General features: G+C 43.1%; 1 protein-coding gene across 2 annotated transcripts in view; it reads left to right on the forward strand.

Moving 5' to 3' along the window:
* NR3C2 (nuclear receptor subfamily 3 group C member 2) overlaps nt 1-21974 on the forward strand; it is a 175433-nt gene that overhangs the window by 135519 nt on the left and 17940 nt on the right. The window contains exons 5-6 of one of the 2 annotated variants that reach the window (XM_063415241.1): nt 10748-11086; nt 11753-11901. In XM_063415241.1, coding sequence (XP_063271311.1) covers nt 10748-11086; nt 11753-11901 — 488 coding nt within the window. Of the gene's footprint in view, nt 1-10747; nt 11087-11752; nt 11902-21974 lie in introns of those variants that run through there. The other variant, XM_063415240.1, reaches the window with a different exon arrangement.

Raw genomic sequence — 21974 nt, forward strand, 5'->3', positions numbered from 1 at the left:
GAGAGGCTCTCACTTTCTCACGAGGCGTTTTCCTTTGGCTCCCACCTCGTGCTGCTGCTGTCCCTCAGTTGTGTCTGTCCTGTGGTGGCACCGGGGGGTGTCACAAGGTGTCACACCTTGGCGTGGGCTCTGATGCCACCACCCCTCCGTGCTGTAGGGGTGTGTCTGCAGTGGCACCAGGGTGACACAGAGCCTGCTGGTGTCACTGCCGTGCGCTGACACCTGGAGTGGGAATCACAGGATCACAGAAGGACCAGGCTGGAAGAGAACTTCAAGATCATCAAGTCCAGCCCATGCCCAACACCTCAACTAAACCATGGCACCAGTGCCACATCCAGTCCTTCCTTAAACACATCCAGGGGTGGTGACTCCACCACCTCCCCGGGCAGGCCATTCCAGTCCTTCATGTGAAAAACTTCTTCCTAATATCCAGCCAATATTTCCCTTGGCACAGCTTCAGACCGTGTCCTCTCCTTCTGGCAGTGCTGCCTGGAGAAAGGGACCATTCCCCCCTGACTCCACCTTTTAGGAAGGTGTACAGAGTGATCAGGTCACCCCTGAGTCTCCTTTTCTCTGGTTAAACACCCCCAGCTCCTTCAGCTGTTCCTCACAGGGCTTGTGTTCCAAGCCCCTCTCCAGCCTCGTTGCCTGCTCTGTGTCCCAATGTCCTTCCCAAACTGAGGGGCCAGAGCTGGACACAGCCCTCAATGTCCTTCCCAAACTGAGGGGACAAACTGGACACAGCACTCAATGTCCTTCCTAAACTGAGGGGACAAACTGGACACAGCCCTCAATGTCCTTCCTAAACTGAGGGGCAGAGCTGGACACAGCACTCAATGTCCTTCCCAAACTGAGGGGACACAGCTGGACACAGCACTCAGTGTCCTTCCTAAACTGAGGAGTGTTTTATATGGTGTCACTTGAGGCGACTGCTGTCCCCCTTTCCTGGGCAGGGTGCTCCTCACGCCTTGGATGTGACCCAGTGAGCAGCATCTCTCCCCTTTCTGCATGTTCAGAGAAGGTCCCAGCACACGGGATGTGCCCTGGGATGTGCCATGGGTGCAGCAGGGACTCAAATGTGTTCAAGGATCAGTTCTGTGCACGGCTGGAATCCTCCCCTGCCTCAGCTCCCCTGTGGAACACCGCCCAGCCTTCCCACGGCAGTGAGGAGCAGCTTGCTCAAGGACCCTTTGGGTCTGGCAGGGACATAAAATAGATTTCACCTTGCAAACTGCACAGTTCATCATTCTGTCTGTGAAACCCGAGCCTTGGGCCCGCATGCATTTACATATGTAAGACACTTGGTGCACAAGATGCTGGGTGTGATTTGTAGGCTTCACTGGCAGATACCCTTATTTTTTATACATTGGAATATTTCAATGAGCTGAAAAATAGGTTAATTAGGATAACCAATAATAAGATGTAGTATTTCACCTTTTTGCCCAGCTTTCTGTTTAAGAATTCATACTAGTAGGGCTTTAAATTGCATGATTATTTTCAGTTACTAGAGCTTATGTGGTTTATATTATCATTGTTCCTATCTTTCTGAGAAAGAAAGAGAGAGGAAAAAAATCTGAAAACTTGGGGAAAACATAAATACAGCAAAGGTATTTTTCTTATTTTTCTTTAAAATTACTAACCAAGACTTCATACATTTTAAAGGAAAATAAACCCCTTTGTGTAAGACACAAGCAATTTGAGGTATACATATGGTTAAATTTTATTTTTCATTTAAACTTTAACTGCAAAGTATTTTGAAACGCCATTAACTTTAATGCATTTTTATTTGCATTTATTACGTAGCATTTTCTTCTGAGGGAATGCAGTCAATAATTTCTTTAGCTTGAACATTCAGCTGGGTTTTTATCAATTCTTTCAACAAACTTTCACAAACACCAGTAGGTTGGAAAAGACCCTAAAGAATACTATTTAAGTAATAAGTAAGTAACAGATAGTATTGAAGTAAGTAATTATTAAGTAATAGATAATAATAAGTAATAGATAATTCGCCTGTTGCTGTTGAAGATGATGTAGGAGCCAATTTGTCCAGCAATTAATTTTTCCTGCTTTTGTGTCCATCATGTGTAGTGCTCTTGCCCTGCTCCTGGTGTGACCCTCTAACTTTCCAGCCTGAATCATCCTCATGAATGAAATGTTTAGATTGGATATTAATAAAAGTTTCTACCCTGAAAGAGCTGTCAAGCACTGGAAGAGGCTGCCCAGGGCAGGATGTTTTCCTTCAGAAACCATGCAGAGCTAGAGCTTAGAGACAGGATTTAGTGGTGCTTGGCAGTGTTGGATTCATTGATTTTAAAGGTCTTTTCCAACCTAAATGATTCTGTGATTCTTGAATATTGTAAAGAACTATCAGAACAGTCGCATGCTACACCTAATTAGGTGTACACCTAATTATTTATTCCAATCATTAAGAAATTATTTGTGAACGGCGGTTAGAAATGCAGAATTTTGAAGAGGACTGGTAATGTCAGAGCACTCCCTCGGGCATCAGTTAAAAGCAACATTGAAAGTGTGTCCTTGTACTTGGGATTTTGCTGATATTTTGTTCTGTGTGTGAAGGCAGCTGCAGAAGGTGCACTGCAGTGCTCCAAGAGCCCAAAACTCCCATCCAGCAGTCCCTGATCAATCTCCTAACTGGGTTCATGCTTTGTTTTTTCACATTTTCCCAGTTCCAGCTCTCCCTTCTGCAAATGCCCAGCTGCCAGCAGTGTCTGTCTTTCCTCCAGGAGCAGCCTTGCAGGTTTTTTCGTGGGGTTGCTGAACTCCAGATTTCCATTCTCTCTCTCTGGGCTCTCCACCACACCACCCAAGGCACAGCAGCCCTGGCTGCAGCCTTGCATTGGAGCTGCATCGCTGCTGGGAGTGTGTGCCAGCCTGCCCTGTGCCCTCAGGCTCTGGGGTGCTGATTTGGGCTCTGCAGCACTCCCTGTGCAGGCTCAGGGGCTGCTCTTTCCCCAGAGCTTCAAATTCAGGATGTGGGGCCTTGCTTTGGTTCAGAACACGAGGTGGGGTGATCACGGTTTTCTGAGAGGAAGCTTCTCAGCATTTCTGGAAGTTGTTACATTCAGCTCTTGGTGGTGCTTTGTTTTTTCCTGAATCACCAAATTATCACTTCCACAGTGGTATTATTATTACAGCTTCCTTCCACAGTGCTGTGAGCCCAGATCCTTTTTACTCTTCCTCACAGCAAAAGCAGTCACTGCTGTGCAAACCTGCCAGTGTCCCCTGTTCCTCTTTTTTCCAGAGCTGCTGGTTGTCACCAGAACCCTTTTGAGACCTGCCCCTGTGGTCTGTGATGATGTTTCCATTTCTCACTTCCCCATCACTGAGAGGAGCTGTAGGAGCAGGAGGAACTTGTCCTTTTCACCGAGCTGCAGCTTCAGAGAGTTTCCACCTGAATAACAGGGCGTGAAGATTTAACTCACCATGCTTGCAACAGCCTTGGCCAAAGCAGGGTGGGCTCACAATGCTGAATCGTGGGGTTTGGGTTTGAATTTTATTTCCTGCTTTTTTCTTCCCCTGTCAATTCCCAAGTGCATGGCTTTCTATGTTTTAGTACCTGTGTTCTGCTAAAATAAGTGTGAGGTGTGGCAAGCATACCTGGCACAAAAAGCAGCCCTTGGAGTCTGATGGCAGTCAAAAAGAACATTTCCCAGCAGGTTGTGAAGCACATTTAAGCCTTAGAAATACACAGCAGCAAGAAATTGGTGCTTTACAAAGAGGGAGGCAGGATGAAGGCACGGGATGGAGTCTTTCTAAACCACCCAGTGCTGGGGCTGGTGATTTGTGTGCTTCTGTGGTTCTCTACCATCAGCTTTCCCAGATCACACAAATGGGCAATGGTAGAGATTTACCATTACCTCAGAAAAATGGTTGATATTACATATACAGAGTGTTTTCTCCCTGGTGATCAGGAGATTACCAGGGCTGTACTATCTTTTCTTTTTTACTGACTGATCATGAAGTAGATGGTGAAAAATCTGGCCAAGATGACTGCAGAGGATAAACAGCCAACTTGTATTTCACAGGTAGCGTTGCTATTCTGGGAAGGGGGGTGGATAATTTGTAGAAAATGAGGGACAGACCAGCAGCATTCAGTGTATTAGGAGTAAGGTCATTTGGCAGAAATCTGAGCTGATAAAAACTGGGGATATGGGAGTCACACAGATGAGGAGACAAAGGTTCTCAAAATTTTTGTCGTTTGGGGGGTAAAAAGTCAAGTGGGAATGTGGTAATGACGTACCCAGAAAGGCCACAGAGGGAAACACAGCACTTACAAACTTAGTTCTAGAGAGAACAAAAATGAAACCCTCTTCAGCATGGAGTGGAAGTCTGAGCACTCAGGATACGGAATGAGAGGTGCTGTGGCACAGTTGGATTTTGGAGGACTCCAAAATGCTCGTTGAGAACCTGTGTCTCCAGTGTAAATGCAAAGTTTTAGACGTGGTGGGTGTGCATCAGGGTTTTACTGTGCTGTGATCAGGATGGAGGGCACATAAATCATGTAACAGACAGGGAATATTGGGTATAAACCCAAATAAAAGCAGGAGAGGAGGCTTGGATGAGGAGTGCCTGCAGAAGGCTGGATGGGAATGGTGTCTTGGGAGGAACGTTGTCGTTTGGCATCAGGCAGAAACCAGCGACCACAGCCAAGAGTGTTCAGTCTGGTACAGTCAAAATCTGTGCTCCAAAGTTCCCTTAAATTCTCTTTTAATTAAATTATTACCAATGCTCACAGTTGGAGCTGCTGGTGTTTCATTCCTACAGGCGTCTTAGAGTTGTAGGTGATCTCACCATTTGTTGTTTGCATTTTACTGCTTGCCTGTATTTGATGTCAAATAGAATAATCAAAGCCACTGATGCATTTAGTAGACAACTCTTAGCTCAAAAATTATTGAATTTGCCATATGCTTGAAGAATGAATAAATAATCAGTAAAAAATGAGTTTTGGGAGCATCTGAAAAGGACTGATTAAGATTGGCTTTCGTCAACATTGTAATTTTCTTTAGTAAGCTTTTTTTTTTTTAAGGCTTTGTTTATTGGATGATTTAAATATTTACTAAATACATTTCTTTTGAAATTAATGAAGGAGTGCAAGAGAGAGTTCTGTAGACCAAAAATGTTAGATGTGAGATTGTGTTATGTGATTTTGGGATTTACTATGAAATATATGTGGAGGGAAATTTTCATACTTCAGCCATTTCTCATTAAAAAACTTTATCAAAACCAGCTTGATTTGATTTTAACAGGAAACCACTAATTGGCATTTGGTGAAAGTTGTTCCCACACAGGGAGGAGTACCCCTATGAAACTGTTATTTTTCATTTAATTATCACTTTGAGGATTGCTGAGAAACAAGCAAATGTGTTAGACATTTTCCCTGACAACCTAAATATTCCTGTAAAATGCACTTTGGATCTCAGCTTTCTTTTGTCACTTTTGTCCGCTGTCTCTTCATGAATGCTTAGCCTGAAACTCAACTTTAAAAAGGGATTTATTCCTCTGTCTCTTACCCAAACCCTCCCCAGTGCTTTTCCTTCTTAATTGCTGTGCTCACATGCTGAGACAGGTGGGTAACCTGAGCTTCATCCTGGGCTCAGCCCTAAGTGTAACCAGAAGAAAATGTGGATTTTTCATTAAAATATTATAAGATTTCTCATTAAGTGGGCATGTAATTACTCAGAATAAGGTTCTTCCAGTAGTGTTATTTATTAATTAGCAAACAGATTGCCAAACCATGTCATTGTTTCAGTTCTGCCTTCCATTTCATTCTGCTGAATTCAATCATTGGATTGGAGCTTATTGTCCAGTAAAAACTTCCTTCTGCCAGTGGAGGATAAGAAATTAGGAAATTTTCTTCACTTTGTTAATTAAACTACTGATTCCTCAGGCTCAACAGCAAGTGGTAGCATTTTCTATCACTTTCCCCTCTGGGTCACAGCTGTAAGAAGCAGATTTTAAAATTTATTTTGCCATGAAGCCAGGACCCTTTGTTTTCTTCCTCACCAGCTGCAGTCTTCCTTTCTTTGCATGTTTAGACTGCTGGGTCTGTTTGGGATATCCCAAACACCACTGCAGAAATCACCCTTGAAAGGCTTCTGCTTTGCAAGAGTTAAGTTTTGGCAGTGTGTTTTACCTGATAAAGTAATTTTGTGCTTTCTTTTTAAGTCTTGAAAGGCCTTGAAAGGCCTCTGCTTTGCAAGAGTTAAGTTTTGGCAGTGTGTTTTACCTGATAAAGTAATTTTGTGCTTTAAGTCCCTGTACAAGTTGCCACTGCTTCCGTAGTTGCTTTTCTTTTATTTGCTCCCCTTGGTATCTTGGTCATTACTTCTGTGTTTTATGTAAGAAAATAAGTGTAACTGAGTGCACTTTGTAGGGAAAATGGGATTATGCTGTAAGATCTCATTTGCTTTACTGCTTTTCACTTTTTTCCATGCATTCCCAGGCATATGTATGTGTGTGTATATATATGTATGAAGTCTGTATTATTGTCTAGAAGTTTCTCAGCAAAATCTCTTTGTGCTAGACAACCAAGTGAAAAAACCGTCTGTACCAAGATAGCTCAAAATTTTCATGTCAAGATACAACAGATTTGGGGGAAGGGAAAACACTATTTGTGGTAGCAGTAAAATAGCTAATGAGAACAGATGTCAGCTCATTGAAGTAAGCGAAGCAAAGTCACCAGGCAAACACGATGAAGAGAGTGAGAGGAGGGAAAAGTGGAATTTTGGCATTTTGATGGAGCATTTATCTGTGCAAAGGTAGAGGAGCGCCTGCCTCGAGGGGAGAGCTGGCAGCTTTTGGTGCAGCGAGGTCCTGGAGATGTTTTTGGAGAGCAGAGGCAGAGTGGAAGGGAAACTCTGGAGAATTTGGATGGGCTGGGAGGGAGAAGGCGGGCAGGGAGCTGGGGCACTGGAGTGAGTGCAGGGTGCAGGGTTTGGGGTGCAGGGGGTCACTGGGACAGAGCCAGCACAGCTAGAGGTGCCCACAGTGGGTTTGTTTTACCCAGGAGAATTTTAATCTGATATTCTGGCTGCAATAACACTGAACAGGAGGGCAAGAAGCCCTGCAGTCACTGCTGCACAGCCATTTATTGGGATGAAACTCTTGTTTGCCATTTATTGGGATGAAACTCCTGTCCTGGCTCCAGGCAGGCTTCAGACATCAGCCTTGGCACTTGGAATGCCCCATCCCCTGGTCAGTGAGGAGAGCCAGGGATATCTGAGCATTTTCAGGGGTCAGTCCTGATGAGCATCCTTTACTCTCCATTTCAAGGGTGCCTTAGTGGGTTTTGTAGCTGGTACTGGAGTGAAAAAGCAAAAAAACACCAGTTTATAAAGAGCGGCTGGGAGTGTGTGCTGCTCAGTTTGTATTTTATCTTTACTTGTTGGTTTCTGTGGGAGTTACCAAACCAGTTGAGCTACAGCACTGGCACGGCGCCAAATGAAAAATACAGTTTTCTTCACTGTAAACATGACTGTCAAGCAGTAATGTTTTTTCTCAGCTTCATTTTAAAGGCATTATAATGGAAGAAAATGAAACTAAAACACATTTTCATGCCAGTTTTATACGTGGAAGAATGTTATTTCTTTTTGTTTTTTTCTTTTAATAAAGAACTCTTGGGGAATAAAACATACAAACTTATGTATTAAGTATATGATCAGTTATCTGTGCTGCAAGATACTTGATAGAGTTGGTAAGTTGGTAAACCAATGCTCTTATTTTTTGTTCTGGTGTAGTTAAGGTGCAAATGCTTTTTTCTTTTTTTTTTTTTTTGCTTCTTCAAACATGAAAAAGTGTAGAGTTCTTTATTTTTAGTTGTGTTTTGATAACAGAAGAAAAATAGTGCCTGATAAACTTAATGAATAATAGCAGCAAACACTAATCTCTCTCCACTCCTTCAGGCTTATTTTTAAACTCTGTTTTCAGTGTCCAGTGGCTCTGTTAACTCATCATCAGACACTCAGCTGAGCTTGCTCATCATGGCTTTGCTTTTGGGATTTATTTTCTTGAAAAATCTCTGAGTCCAGCGTTGCCTTTCTAAGATAAATGTAAACTGTGTTTAGTGCTCAGCAGGACATCCTCGTGTAGGTGCACCACATGGGGAACCACTGCATTTTCATTTTCTATTTCAGGACTGAACTTTCCAGGGTTGCCTGCTTGGCCTGTAACTCCCTCTGTTTCATTTTGCAGAGTGAGGAAAATGCTTGTTTAACAAAGTGATCAGCTGCTGCTTTGTAAAATGGATTTTTGGGTACTAGAGTTGAAAATGACATCTTAAAAATGGATGTTGCATCCATGTAATTCGATTCACTGCAGGAGAAAAAAATCCTTTGGTTGTGTTTCGTTGTTTGAATAAGCATTTTTTAGGAATTTCGTAATAGAAAAGTAAGAAATAGGACTTTAATGGACTATTAGAAGGATCTTATCACAATTCCTGTGTCTTGAGACAGAATAAGCTGCAGTAAAACCTTTGCTGAGAGATACTTGTCTCACCTCTTCCTCATAACTTCAAATGGACAGCTATTCCTATGTAACCTGTGCTAATGCCTTTGATAATTGGGAGGTTTTTAAGTGGATGTGGTTAGCTGAACAAAAGAACTTTAAACTTAATTAGGAGCAGTACATTTTTATTTGCATATTCGATCCTTTTATTAAAAAATTCAACTTGCCTCACTTGGACTGTATGTCTGTGGGCACGGAGGAAATAAGGAATTCTCGAAAGCAGACATGCATCCTGTTGCTGAATCAATGAAATTAATTTCCTTCACCTAATTTCCTCCAGCCCCCAGAAGGGAGAGTGGTAAAAGTTAAACAAAGATCTCTGAAGTTCTCTGTCGGCTACCTGAGGGTTGTTGGTGCTGAGATCAGCCAGAAGATCCATCACGGTGTGATGCAAGCTGGTGTTGGGATTTTGGACTCCCTGCTCCATGCAGGACATGCTGCAGCAGCAGTAAATTTTATTTTTATGTTTTTAACACCATAATCAAGGAGCATCTCTTTGGGCACCCTCAAGATCTTGTGTATGAGCAGTAGCATCGCTGTTTTCTGTAGCAGTGCCTCATCTTTGCCCTAATAAATAATTTTTTCCGCTGAATCTTGGGATGAGCCATCTCCTCTGAGTTCAGGGTGCTGTCCCAGCGAGGAAGCATTGAGAACAACAGGCTATTGTTGCACGTGGGTGTGCGCTGTCCTGCACCCTGGGCGTCTGTATCCTGCCTCGCTCACTCCCAGTGTCGAGGAAACACAGGGACATTTTTAGTGGCTGCTGTCACCAGAAATGGCCTGAGGGCAGCAGCAGCTCTGCTGCTGAGGGGGTTTCTCTAAACCTTTGGGTTTTAGAAGAGCACTGAGGTGGTTCTGTGGGTTCATTGGGGAGTTTGACTGTAAATAAGAGGAGCGGGAACAAGCGCACGAAGCGAGCTGTGGAAGCCTCCCAGGAGGCACAGCATGCTGAGCTGGAGTGGAAGTGAACATTTCTGGAGAGGTGGAAGTTGTCCAGAAAGGATCCTGGAACTGCAGAAAAGGGTTTATATTTATGGAAAGATGGGAGAGGGGTATTGATGATGGGATAAAGCTTGAGGAGGTAAACTTGGGAAGGGCTATGGAGCAGGAAGGGGCTATTTGCAATAGTATTCCAAGTGGGAGTGAGATAGGCTTGTATTTACTGATGACAGTAAAAGAAATGTTATAAGAATCAAGAGACAGGAAGATAAAAGTCCAGACAAGGGTTTTAGCTGTGTCCAAATAGATAAGAAAGACTTTGTTTGAGAGAAGTTACTCTGAAAGATCTGCGAACACTTAAATGTAGTTCATTATTTATTGATTTTAAAGATTTTTTTGTTGTTGTTACGTTTCCCTGTTGCAAAAAGGGTGATGATGGGCTTTTGGTTTGGTTCTCTGTGTGTGGTTTTTTAACAGAATTGTCTTGATTTTTAATTCCAACTGTTTCCTCGTGCTGTAGCAAAGTTGGGAATGCAACCCACAGGGAATGGCTGGCCTCTCTTCAGGGAGTTGAAGCACCATAGTTTGTTGGATTCTAAGAGTACTTAGTAAAGAAAAGTAGGGTGGGTAGGATTAAAGAGAAAAAAAAAGAAAATTAAAAGAAGGCAAATCATCAGAGACATGTTGATAGCAGTGAGGAAGGTGTTACATGAGGTTCAGTCTTTCTTCTTTAAGTGGATAAATATTGAAGCATTATTTCAGAATTACTCAAGGGAAAGGGGTAAAGCTGTTATGGACGTATCAAAGCAGCAAAAGCAAAGGGATTGACCAACTTGGGCTGTTCAAAATGGACTGGCTACAGTTCAAGCTGAGGCAAAAGCTTAGGAGAGCTCTGGGTCTGCTGATACTGTGCACAGATTTCTTTTGATGACCAATGCACGAATTGCAGTCTTATAGGTGACAAGTGATTACAGTTCTGAATCTATGTTGAGTTGGCACCGACCACAGTAACTGAGATGTTTTATGCATGTCTGTGTGGAGGCAGATACTGGACGTTCTGTCATGAATAAAAACACCCAGGAAAGCAGTGAAAATGAGCTTAGAGGTGTTTTTTGGTCCTTCTTCCAGTGTGACGCTGCTGCAGGCAGTGAGGTGTTTCTAAAGGTCCTGCGCCTGTTTCACTTAAGGACTTTGAGATTATATTTGCCTTTCGTTTCCTGTATAAACCCCAGGGTTTTGCTGCCTTTCTGCACTGACTCGCTTCTCCCATTGCTCACCCTCCCAGCCCGGAAATCCAAGAAGTTGGGGAAGTTGAAAGGGATGCACGAGGAGCAGCCGCAGCCGCGGCAGCAGCCGCCCCCGCAGAGCCCCGAGGAGGGCACGACGTACATCGCGCCCGTCACCGAGCCCTCCGTCAACACTGCACTCGTCCCCCACATGTCTGCCATCTCACCAGCACTTACTCCCTCTCCTGTGAAGATCCTGGAAAGCATCGAGCCCGAGATCGTGTACGCCGGCTACGACAGCTCCAAGCCCGACACGGCCGAGTACCTGCTGTCCACCCTGAACCGCCTGGCGGGCAAGCAGATGATCCAGGTGGTCAAGTGGGCAAAGATACTTCCAGGTAGGATGGTGACCCATCTGCTGAGAGGTCACTTCACTGCTTCTTTGAGCTCAAAGAGCCGTCTGCTGGACAAATTGCATCTTTAATCCATGGGCTGTGTTGAGAAAATGGGCAGCTGGGGGTGTGAGATATCTCGGATATCTCAGATATCTCTGAGAGAAGATGGTTGGGTGTGAGATGGACCTCTGAGAGAAGATGGTTGGGAGTGAGATATCTCAGATATCTCTGAGAGAAGATAGTTGGGAGTGAGATATCTCAGATATCTCTGAGAGAAGATAGTTGGGTGTGAGATGGACCTCTGAGAGAAGGTAGTTGAGTGTGAGATGGACCTCTTGAGAGAAGATGGGTGTGAGATGGACCTCTGAGAGAAGATGGTTGGGTGTGAGATGAACCTCTGAGAGAAGATAGTTGGGTTTTTTTCTTATTTTATGTCATGTTCGTTTCATATGTCTGTGACTGATATTTAAAAAGCTTTCATTTTCAGTAGTAGCCTCTTAAGAAAAAAAAACGTATTTTGCCACTGGAATGGAAAATTATGGTTTTATTCTTTTCCGAAGTGGGAGTGTTGCTCTTGTTTGTGAATACTGGAAAAGCAGTAAGCAATGTGTTTGGTGATGGTTTGATCAGCCCTGGTAGTTCATGGGTATTTTCTGGTTTGCTCTCTAGGATTTAGAAACTTGCCTCTCGAGGACCAAATTACTCTAATTCAGTATTCGTGGATGTGTCTGTCATCGTTTGCCTTGAGCTGGAGGTCGTACAAACACACAAACAGCCAGTTCCTCTATTTTGCTCCAGACCTGATCTTTGATGAGTAAGTATCCCTTAATGCCCCTTTTCAGTGCAGGCTGGAAGGATTGCTGTCTTTATTTGGTTTTTCAGGCGTCCTCACAGTCTCAGAAAATTTCAGCTAATTTCTGGCTTAAAAAGCAGCTGAAGTTTTAATTTTTTTCATTGACTCACATTTCAATTGCCAAGGCTTTGATTACTGCTGTCCACTTCTCCTTATGTGTGGGGATGTGTTCTCAAACTGGGACCGTCCCACTGGTTTGAAATGTGACTGATGCACAGCCACAATTTATAGAAAAGAACATTTTTTGGTATCTGCTGGAGCTCGGAAAAATATCCAACTTCTAGGAAATGTGAATGTTTAAATTACTGGGGTTTTTCAGAGCAGTCATATAATGGTGCTTTTGTTAACAATGTACAGCTGTTCAATGTGTTTTCTTGACAGTCTTAATTACCCTTCTTTGCGACCGTGAAAGAAGCCAAAATGTTTTTTCAGTAATGAAACATAACTTCTTTTATGATGCATTCAGACAAAAAGAAGGATCAGCCATTCCGTCTGAGTATGTGTTCCTTCATATTTTATGTTTGTATGTGTTTAGTGCTTTGCTTTTGACGACTATAATTTAATTTCTGTTCCGTTCTCCTAGTGTTTATTACAAGACAGTAAAGTCAAAAATCTAAGTGAATTTACAGTCAAATGGGGCTTGCATTATTTGCTTATCCCAGAAGGTTGGGGGGTTTTATTCTAGAGGCAAAAAGGAGACATAATCCATAGGATATGGGTGCACTCGGGGGGGAAAAGAAAACAGGAGAAGAATTAACAAAAAAATAACTTACCACCTAATCTCCTGATGCATTCTGAAATCTTTTTCTTGGAAAAGATGCTTTGTCGCTGTCCATCTTAATCGTCTGTCTTTGATTTAGGAATCCCTGAATAATTAATGAGTATGAGATGGGTCCCACAGCAGTGTGCAACATCAAATAAGGATTGTTTGATTTGGGTTTTGGTTGGTTTTTTTTTTAAGAGGAGGAACTGGTGATTTACTGCATGTGGCTGAAAATGTAGTGTCAGCCATTTTCCTTGTTGAAAGCACCTCCATTATGACTTGAACATTAGAGAATTGTCACAGGAAGAAAAAAAAAAGGTATGTGTAGCTAGAGCTAAGTGAAAATGTGAACTTTGAAGACTTCAGTTCTCCTGGGGGAATGCAGACTAAAAGTTCAAACAGGAAAGCAGCTTTCCCTCATCTCAGGAAAGTCAGTCAGGGGGTCAGGATTTACTGGACAGAGAAATCAATCCTGCTTGCAAATAAAAGTGTGTGCATTGCTGGCTCTTGTACTGCAGCTTGGGAGCAACTTGGAGAATTTGAGATAAATTGTGAATTTTGTGCTGCAAACCTTGAAGACGGTAGAATCATACTGAGGTTGAGGGAAGGATCCAGCTGGAGAAAGGAGTGCAAAATTAAAACATCCCAAGCCAGATATGTACCTGAGATAGTGGTCTGGTCTCCTGGGTGTTTGGCAATGTGCTCATTGCAGAGAGAAGGCAATTGCTTATAAATTGAGAAAAAAAAAAAAAGCCAGGAGATGTGAGAGGGGGACAGGGCCTTTTGAAGTAGCTAATCAGGGCAAGAAACTTTTTACAATGCCTTTCCTTTTACTGCTTTGGGAGAGTTACATTTCTGTTATCACCTGGCCGAGATTTTCTTGGTATTTCTTCATATTGTGTGTGGAGAGGTCATTTCCCGTTTCTATACAAGAAAAACTAAGAAATGCCCCTGACCAGGCCCTTGGTGCCCCCGAGGATTCAGCATTTTCTTCAATGAACAGTTAAAAAGGGGTGAAAGTAGAGGTTGGCATTAGTGGAATGACGTGGCTTTGTTTTACATTAAATGAATTTTCCTTTTACTCTTGAACTGCAGTGAATAAAAGGAAGCTGTAATGTTTCTGGAGGGCCATGATATATAATCTTATTTTCTTTCTTGTTCTGAAGGCCAATACCAAATGAGGATCCGTGTTGTTAACAGCTGTTAAATGGAACTTTGATTGTATAAATACAGTGCAAAATGCCTCCCTTCTCATATGTGGTTTGATTTCCTGTTAGGCTTGTGGAAGACTAGAAATATTTGTCTGCCTTCATTTAGTCATGCTACCTATCTAATTAAGTGTACTGTTTGTCTTTCTGGTTCAGGCATATATTCCATTGATTTAATTGGGCCTAACTGAGCACAGAGATTTTTAACTGAGGTATAAGAAAATGGCTGCTCAGCCTGTGACAGAAATGCCTAAAAAACAGCCTGAAAAGAGGCGTAAAAGAGAGTGGTTTATGTTGTGTTTGTTATGGCACGTGCAGTTTTTTAATCCATTTTTTGTAACCTAGTAGCTGTCATCAAAACTAATATTCTGTAGGAACAGCTTTGATTTTAATCCACAGTAAATCTTTAGAAGAAGATCTGTAGAATAATCTTTATCTTACACACGACACCACGTAATTCCAGTGGAGGGTAACACTCTTAAAGAATGCTGCATGTGGAATAACACTCCAAAGGTGTTGTAGTTATGTCTGTAGGCTGTGCAAACTCAAATTCAAGAATTCCAAAGTTAAGGTGGTCTGCAAAATCATAGTTTAAGCCCTTTGAAGACTGTGTCTTTAACAAAACCCTGAAGTTTTGCTATCCCCTCCTATTTTCCCCACGTGACTCCTTTGATCAGGTTGGATAAGATGTAAGGATTATGTAGTGAGAGACTCTTGGAGGTTTTTCTTCATTTATTGTCATTGAGGAAGCCCTGCCTTGAATGGATCTAGGGATTTGGGAGAGCAGAGATGTTAATGGGGAAGATTTTCTTAAAACATGGCAAAAGACTGTCCCTAATTCAAACCCTAAGCTCAGGTGCCTACTGCAAAAGTAACAGAAATCCTGCAATTAAAAAAAAAACAAAACAGTCTATTTAACTCAAGGGAGGGAGAAAATTTCTCTTTAAGATTTAACCAAAGACTTTAGCTAAAATTTTCTAATCTAATTCAACCTGAGGCAGGCACATATGTGGATAATCTAAGTTCAGAGCATTAAATGGGTAAAATCATACACAACTGAAAGCAGAAAACCAAGCAGTGCTGGCTGGAACGGGTGCAAGAACAAAACAAGGTAAGTACAAACCCCCATGGTTTGTAACACCAGCTCATTTCCAGGGATTCTGGCTGAAGCTCTGCAAAATACTCTTTACTATAGGGAGCAGCCTTAAAGAGGATTTCTGGACATGGCTCTGGAAGGTAGGGCAGTTACTGCAACTTCCATTGCTCTTTCCCTTCCTGGATGAGTTAAGTATAGAACTATTGGCTAAAATGACCCTTTCCCTGGCTGTGCCCTTTTGAGGGAAAAGTCCTCAATATTTTTGAAGAGAAGTCCTCAATTATTTTGAATCAGAGGCAGGAGTTTCTGTGTTTGCAGTGCAGAAGCCAGATGCCCAGATTGCAGAGAAAGGCAAGGGATGTTCCTTTTATCTCAGGTTTTACCAGGCTCAGGCAGCTGCTGTCCCGCCGGCTATCGGTGACAACACCCAGGTATCTGCTTCCACCCATCTATTGAGGCAGGGCATTGGCTGGGAACCTCTCAGGAGGCTCAGGAAGGAATAAAAAGCATTTCCAAGGGCAGCACTGCCAACAGAAACCCAGCAGGAGCCAAGCCCGGGGTGGCAGGGAGCCTCACTCACAGGACGTGGGTGCCTTTGTGGCCATGGCCCGAGCTCCCAGCTAGGAGCAGAGCTGCATCCCTCAGGGCAGTGCTGCTCATCCCTCCCTTCCCCTGAGGGGATGCACGGTGCCTTCTCAGTTCTCCCTAAAGCAAAAAAAAAACCACTGCTGATGGCACTGATGGTGAATATCAAAACTCGAGCCGTGCTCCTCCTCGGTATCACGGTTTGTGCTGCCATAAAAGCCCCAGAGGGATGGCCCAACCCTGGAGTTCCCCCCCAGATCTACATTTATTTTTCACTTTTAGGTTTAACATGGTCTGTCTGTAGATTCCTGAATCTTCAAGGACTTCTGAAAAGACTGAAGATTTCAAAATAATTTCCTATTTTTGGCAAATCTCCCCAAATTGCCTTTTTTACCATTCCAGCCTTACCTGGCAGTAAAACAGCAGTGATGTGGGGTACAGAGAGAGTTCAGTGCTGCTGAGACACCCAGTGTGGAGACTCTTTAGTATGTTGAAGTACAGCATCAATATTTCAGCAGCATTTTGCAAATGCACTGCATGACTAATGTGCTGTGTGTTTTCTTGGCCCTTTGATTTTTTCTCAGCTTGTCATCTGCAGCAGAAAGGATAAATCACAGGTGCACGAGTGTGCAGGTTCTGAATTTCCCAGCCATTGCACTTCGTGCTGCCGTTGGGTTTTTACCCTAGCCAAGGACTGAGGGTGAAAACCAGCACTAGGCTTTGTATGAGGCACCCAAAATGACTGAACTTGAAAAACTGAGTTTAAAACTGGGGCCAGTTTTCACAGCCATTTGGATCAGTTATGCTGGTTTTCCATCTCTGAAATTATTGTATTTTAGATCATGTGCAGCTCAGTCCTTACAGTAGAAACGCTTCAATAGAGGCTGTACTTTACTTAACATTATGTACAAAGCAGTAAGAGCAGAATATACTGATGGATATATATTTATTTTAATTTTTTAATACATACTATCTATGTCATTAACAAAGTTTACTAATTGATATAAACAGATCCTTTAAAGCATGAGATTTTGCTCCCAGTAAAATAAAAATGGAGTATTGCAAGCATCTCTCATGCTCTGCCTTTGATAATTGCCCCAAGCTGAAGTTTTTAAATTTAGAAGGATACAGAGGTTGATGTTGGCAATAGATGAACAATAGAGAATGCATTTTTCAAATGAGACAGTTGAGGTAAAGCAAATGAGGTAGAGAGGGGCAGGGAAAACAGCTTCAGTACAAGGGGATTTCTAGGAAGTTTCTGTGCTGGTGTTGTCACAGGATGTGGATGGGCAGAGGATTTTGTAACACTGAGGAAAGCCGTAAAATTAAATTAAGAATTACAATGTAGCTCAACTGAAACAGCTAAGATTGTATTAAATATCTGCATTTAATAATTATGTATATTTTCTTAGTAAGTAACATTTCCATTACATCCCTAAACCTCCTCATAATGTGCCTGTGGAAGGTGGGACCATTCAGGATTTGGTGGTGCACGAGGCAGGGCAAGGATGCAGCAGCCTCCCTGTGCCCTTCCAGTGCTGAAGCCTGCAAATCTTCCTGGTGTTCTGATTTCTATGGTAACAGCAGGAAGATAAACGTAATAAAATAAGCTGAATATTTAAAAACACCTTTTTTTTTTTTTTTAATTATTTATTTAGCCTCATACACCTCAGGGCTTAGGGGGGATAATTAGTTAGATAATCTGTGAGTGGTGATAAAGCCACTAAGAAACTTCACATATTGTTTAAATTATTACTTTTTTGTTTACTTTTTCATACAGTGCGGCACAGTTCCCATCCAGAGAAGTACACAAAGGGATTTTGTTACATACCCACCCCACAGCAGTGCAGACAGAAAAAAAATGAAATTTTGGAAGTCTGCTGTCATACCTGTACATTATAGATGTATCATGCATCACCTGGATTTTCCAAGTCTTTATTTTGGGCTTCGTTTCTTTTTGAACAGGTCCTTGGTTGGGCAAAGCAATAGATTTGGGTTCTTTGCATAAATTTCTAAAGGCTTTGCCTTTTAATGCCTCTGTCTCCAAACACTTCTTGAATTTCAGGAGGTTTTTGGTTCAAACTGTGAAGCTCTAAAGGAAAACAGGACATAGAGTAGTTTTAATGAGATCTGTAAGAATGGGGCAATGTCAGAAATGTCCCTCTAGCACAGATTGTCATCCTTTAAATTGGCCAGAGAAAGTCCAACACCAGGACAAGGGCCTTCTTCATTTGCCCATTCTAGCAATTACTTAGGAACTTTCTGAATGTGAGACTGCATTTGGACAGTTGTGCTTAATAACCCTGCTGTGTCTTTCTCTGAGAATTTCCCTGTTACCTCCTCGAACACATTCATAATCTTGATCTCTAAATTGTTCCGTGGCAGTTTCTCCTGCGATTTGATTACGCATATTTGTTTGTTGGAGGTGTTTGTAAAGCAGGTGGTGATAATTCACTGAAGTGCCACTTCACTCCTGTGTTTGCAGTGACAGTGGCTGTAACCCTGCTCATCCCGTGCATGCCATTTAGCACTTAGATCTCCAACAAATCTTGTTTCTTTTGTGAGCTGGAGTGAGTCAGTTTGACCTCCCCTTGTGGATCAGTTGTCTGCTCTCCCTGGCCATCCTCAGCTCCTCCCCTCGTGCTCTGTGTTAATTTTGGGAGGCCACACTGACACGTTGGATTCAGAGCACAGTGATCACAATTTCTGTCTTGATCTCAACTCTTCTCTCACATCTTTGCTTTTTTGGAACACTGAACAAGCATTTTCAAAAGGCAGAAGCCCCACAAAACCTGTCCCACGTTACACCTGGGACTCTTTATTGTGTGATGTTTGTTAATCCGGTTATTTTGTGTGTATGGTGGGTGCTGTTTATGCTGTCTGCATTGTCCTGTCAGTGATTTTCACCTTCCGTTTTTTCAGCCAGCCACAGGGACTGGCAGGATTTTTCAGCATCTTTCACAGGCAGTTTGATTTCATTGTCTGGAGGCACCAGCGAGCTCTGTCCCCTCCAGAGTCTGATCTTTCTCACAGGATGCACGAGCACAGCCCAGGCCCAGCGTGGAGCTCTGTGAGGCTTCCCTGGTAACCCCCATTACCTGTGGGAGGTGTCCATTTGTTACTGCCCCTGCTCTCCTGTTTTTAAGCTGCTAATAACCCACAAAGAGACAACCTCCTTATCCCCGAGCTCTCTTTAAGAGCTTTCAGGAGATCTTTTTAACAGCTTTAAAATCCAGCCCCTCCCATACCTCCTGATGCAGTGTGCAGGTCCTGGACCAGCAATCACCCACACTGGCAGGATTTGTGAGAGCCCACCCCAGCTGCACGGCCCAGGTTGCTTTGTGTGGAAACCAGGCCAGGGGAGAGGAGGAGGAGGAGGAGGAGGAGAGGGTTGGTGTTTGCCTGGGTCTCACCCCATATGGGATGCAGCCAGACCTGGCACATGCAGAGCATTTCCAGACTTCACCCGGACCCACCCGAGCATCGTCAGAGTGCCCTGCACACCCGTGACCTCTCTGTGCCAGAGCTGTGCTGATTCTCCCCTCACAGCATCTTTATTTATCAGTTCGTGCTCCTCCTGGAGGGGTTTTGCTTGATATAGAACTGGAGCCTTGCTGGCCTGTCGTCTGTGGTGCTGCCTTCCCACCCTCAGACCTGCTTTAAGAAATCAGTCACGTTTGTCGCCTTCCGTGACTTTTATAAGGGCAATTTAAGCAATGAGCTGCACAGCACTACAGTCAGTAGTTCAGCAATTCCATATTTAAGTTGCTTTACAGCTCGTGGATGGATGCCATCTGGTCTTGGTGATTTATTACTATTCATTTTACTGTATTTTTTTTTTTTTTCTTTTTAAACCCTCTTCTACTCGCACTTGAATCTGAAACTATTTCTCACACTTGCTTACTGAAAAGGGAGAGTGGTGCAGAGGCTGACTGGGCTCCTCTACAGAGAGCTCTGATGCAAAGATTTTATTTAACTTTTCTGATCTTTCTCAAATGCTTCGTTTTCATCTTGCTCATCAGTTGGCCCAGTGGATGTTCTGGCAGATTTCCATCATGTGATGGGTTCAAAAGGATTTGAGTGTTATTTTTTTACAACTTTAGTATGAAGACTTTGCCCAATGACTTTACATTTAGCACAGAGCATAATTATGCTCTCCTGTCTCAGCATGACTTTGGGACATCCTCAAGCATTTTGGGAGGGTTTCTTCTCACTTCTGTCAAGGTCTTAGAGCAGAGGTTTGTTCTTTGCAAATGTCTGAGCTTGGTGCTGCTTTAATCTTCCTGCACATCCATGAGCTGGTGGTGGCATCTCCAAATGCCTTTCTCATGCACAGTGAATCTTCCCCTGCAGAGTTAAATATAAGAAAAAGAAAAATTAGGAAGTTTTTTTTCTAAACTGGCATGAGAGGAAGACGTGCCTCAGTTGACTTCCAGAAAATGCCAGGCTGTGCGTGACAGCATGAGCAAAGTCTTAATTTTTGAGGCATTGTTGGCATAAAAGGAGAATTGCTGCTGCATGTGGAATACAGCAGTAATTTTGTTGATGAGCCACTGCAAGTGACAATGAGCCCTGGCAGAATGGATGTATAAAACAGCACCTAATGGGTGCCTTTTCTGCCTCTCAGTACCTTTCTCTGCTGAACTTTGAAATGGGGTATTTATTGCCATGTGTACATTATCTTCACTTATTATTGAATGTGTTATTGAAAAAGCATTTTGGTAAAGGCATAATTATGTATTTTCTCATTTAAAACTGTGATTTGTCTCTTTTGAAATGCAAATGCGAACCAAAAGAGAGTATTTGGTATCAGCATTCTGCTAAGTGCATAATTAACTGTTAATACCAGCATATACTTGGGTTTTTTTGCTATTGATGTGCTTGGGATTTTAGGGTTACATAACTGGGTGATTATTAAATTGGATTTTATCACAAGTTCTCTGTTAGTGATTGAGAGCTGAAACTCTCCTTTGGCAATCATTATCCGTGGGCTGTTGCCAATTCCTTTGCTGATAGGCATATAACAGGAGGACACTTGGCTGGAGCTTTCAAAGCAGCTCTGAATTCCTCAGTATCACTTAATCCAGGATGGTATTCTCTAGGGTCACCATGATGATTTTCTTGTGAGAAAACTTAATTTTCAGACTTCCGTAATTCAGTTTAAAATTGCCAATTGAATTTAAAAATTGCCAATCGCCTGGGTTGCTAAAGGCTGCAAAATAGCAGCTTCATGTCTGTAGATCTGTTTTAATGTGAAATTATCTTCTTGTCTGATTATCAGTGTTCACACTGGTGATCTGGGTCCAGTCACTATTTTGTCCTGGGTTTGGCAGTGCCCAAACTGGCCACTGGTGCAAAATAACCCATTTAGGCATTTATTTCTGCCTTCCTGGAAGAGGTGACTCTAAAGCTTTGCTTTAGGAGTTGAAGGCAGCCAAGTGTTGAAGGGAGGATGTTTTGTCTCTTTCTGCTGTGCCTTGCAGACTAAGCAGAGATTAGAAAGCGCTGAATAAAAAACAAGTACTGGATGAAAAGTCGCAGCAGAATTTAGCCCAAATCCTGCGTGTGGTTTGGCTTGGATTTTGATCAGTGTGGGAACTCAATGAGGCTGCTCAGTCCTTTGGTGACTTTGGTGGCATTTTTAGTGGCTTCAGGGTGGGACACGGGTGTCTGGGTGCAGTAGCAGAGGGATGCTCGGTGTTTCCTGCCCCTGGCCATGGGAGGATTGGTTGGAGCTGTTGGAGTAGAATTTTCCCTCAAGATTGTCGTGACAATCATATTTTATTGTTTTCTTTCCCCAAGAACCTCAAAACCTTTTCCAGTCAGGAAAGCAAGGTGAATATTTGACCTCCCAAGGCAGGTACAGTAATTCAGGCCAAGGGCTTTTTATGATTAGACAGTTTGAGCCACTGAGCAAGGGCTTCTGTAATGCCATGGCCTGGTCTTTTCCCTCTTTATCCCCAGTACCTCTGCCTTGCCCCCAAGGTGTCTGGTGATGTTTTTACTCCTCTCTCTGTCAAGTTCAAACTGACTTTGTTTGGCATGAGGGAAAACGTGCCTTGTTTTCAGAGGCTTCTGAGCAGGTTCTGCCTTCCAGGCCTTTGGCAGGTTTCCTTGTTGGGCTGCATTTGTTGGATTGGTTGCTTGTTTTGGTTTTGTCGCAGTGTAAAGTGCTTTCTGAAGGTCCCTGAAATCCATTTATTTGGTGGGCAACCTTCAAATGGATACAGGTTTTAGTCTAGCAAGGGAAAGAGTCCCCAGCAGCACTGGGAATGGCTGGTGGCAGCACTGGGAATGGCCGGTGGCACACTGGGAATGGCTGGTGGGAATGGCTGGTGGCACACTGGGAATGGCTGGTGGCACACTGGGAATGGCCGGTGGCACAC

The sequence above is a fragment of the Prinia subflava genome, chromosome 18 (assembly GCF_021018805.1).
Source record: "Prinia subflava isolate CZ2003 ecotype Zambia chromosome 18, Cam_Psub_1.2, whole genome shotgun sequence".
Lineage (NCBI taxonomy): Eukaryota > Metazoa > Chordata > Aves > Passeriformes > Cisticolidae > Prinia > Prinia subflava.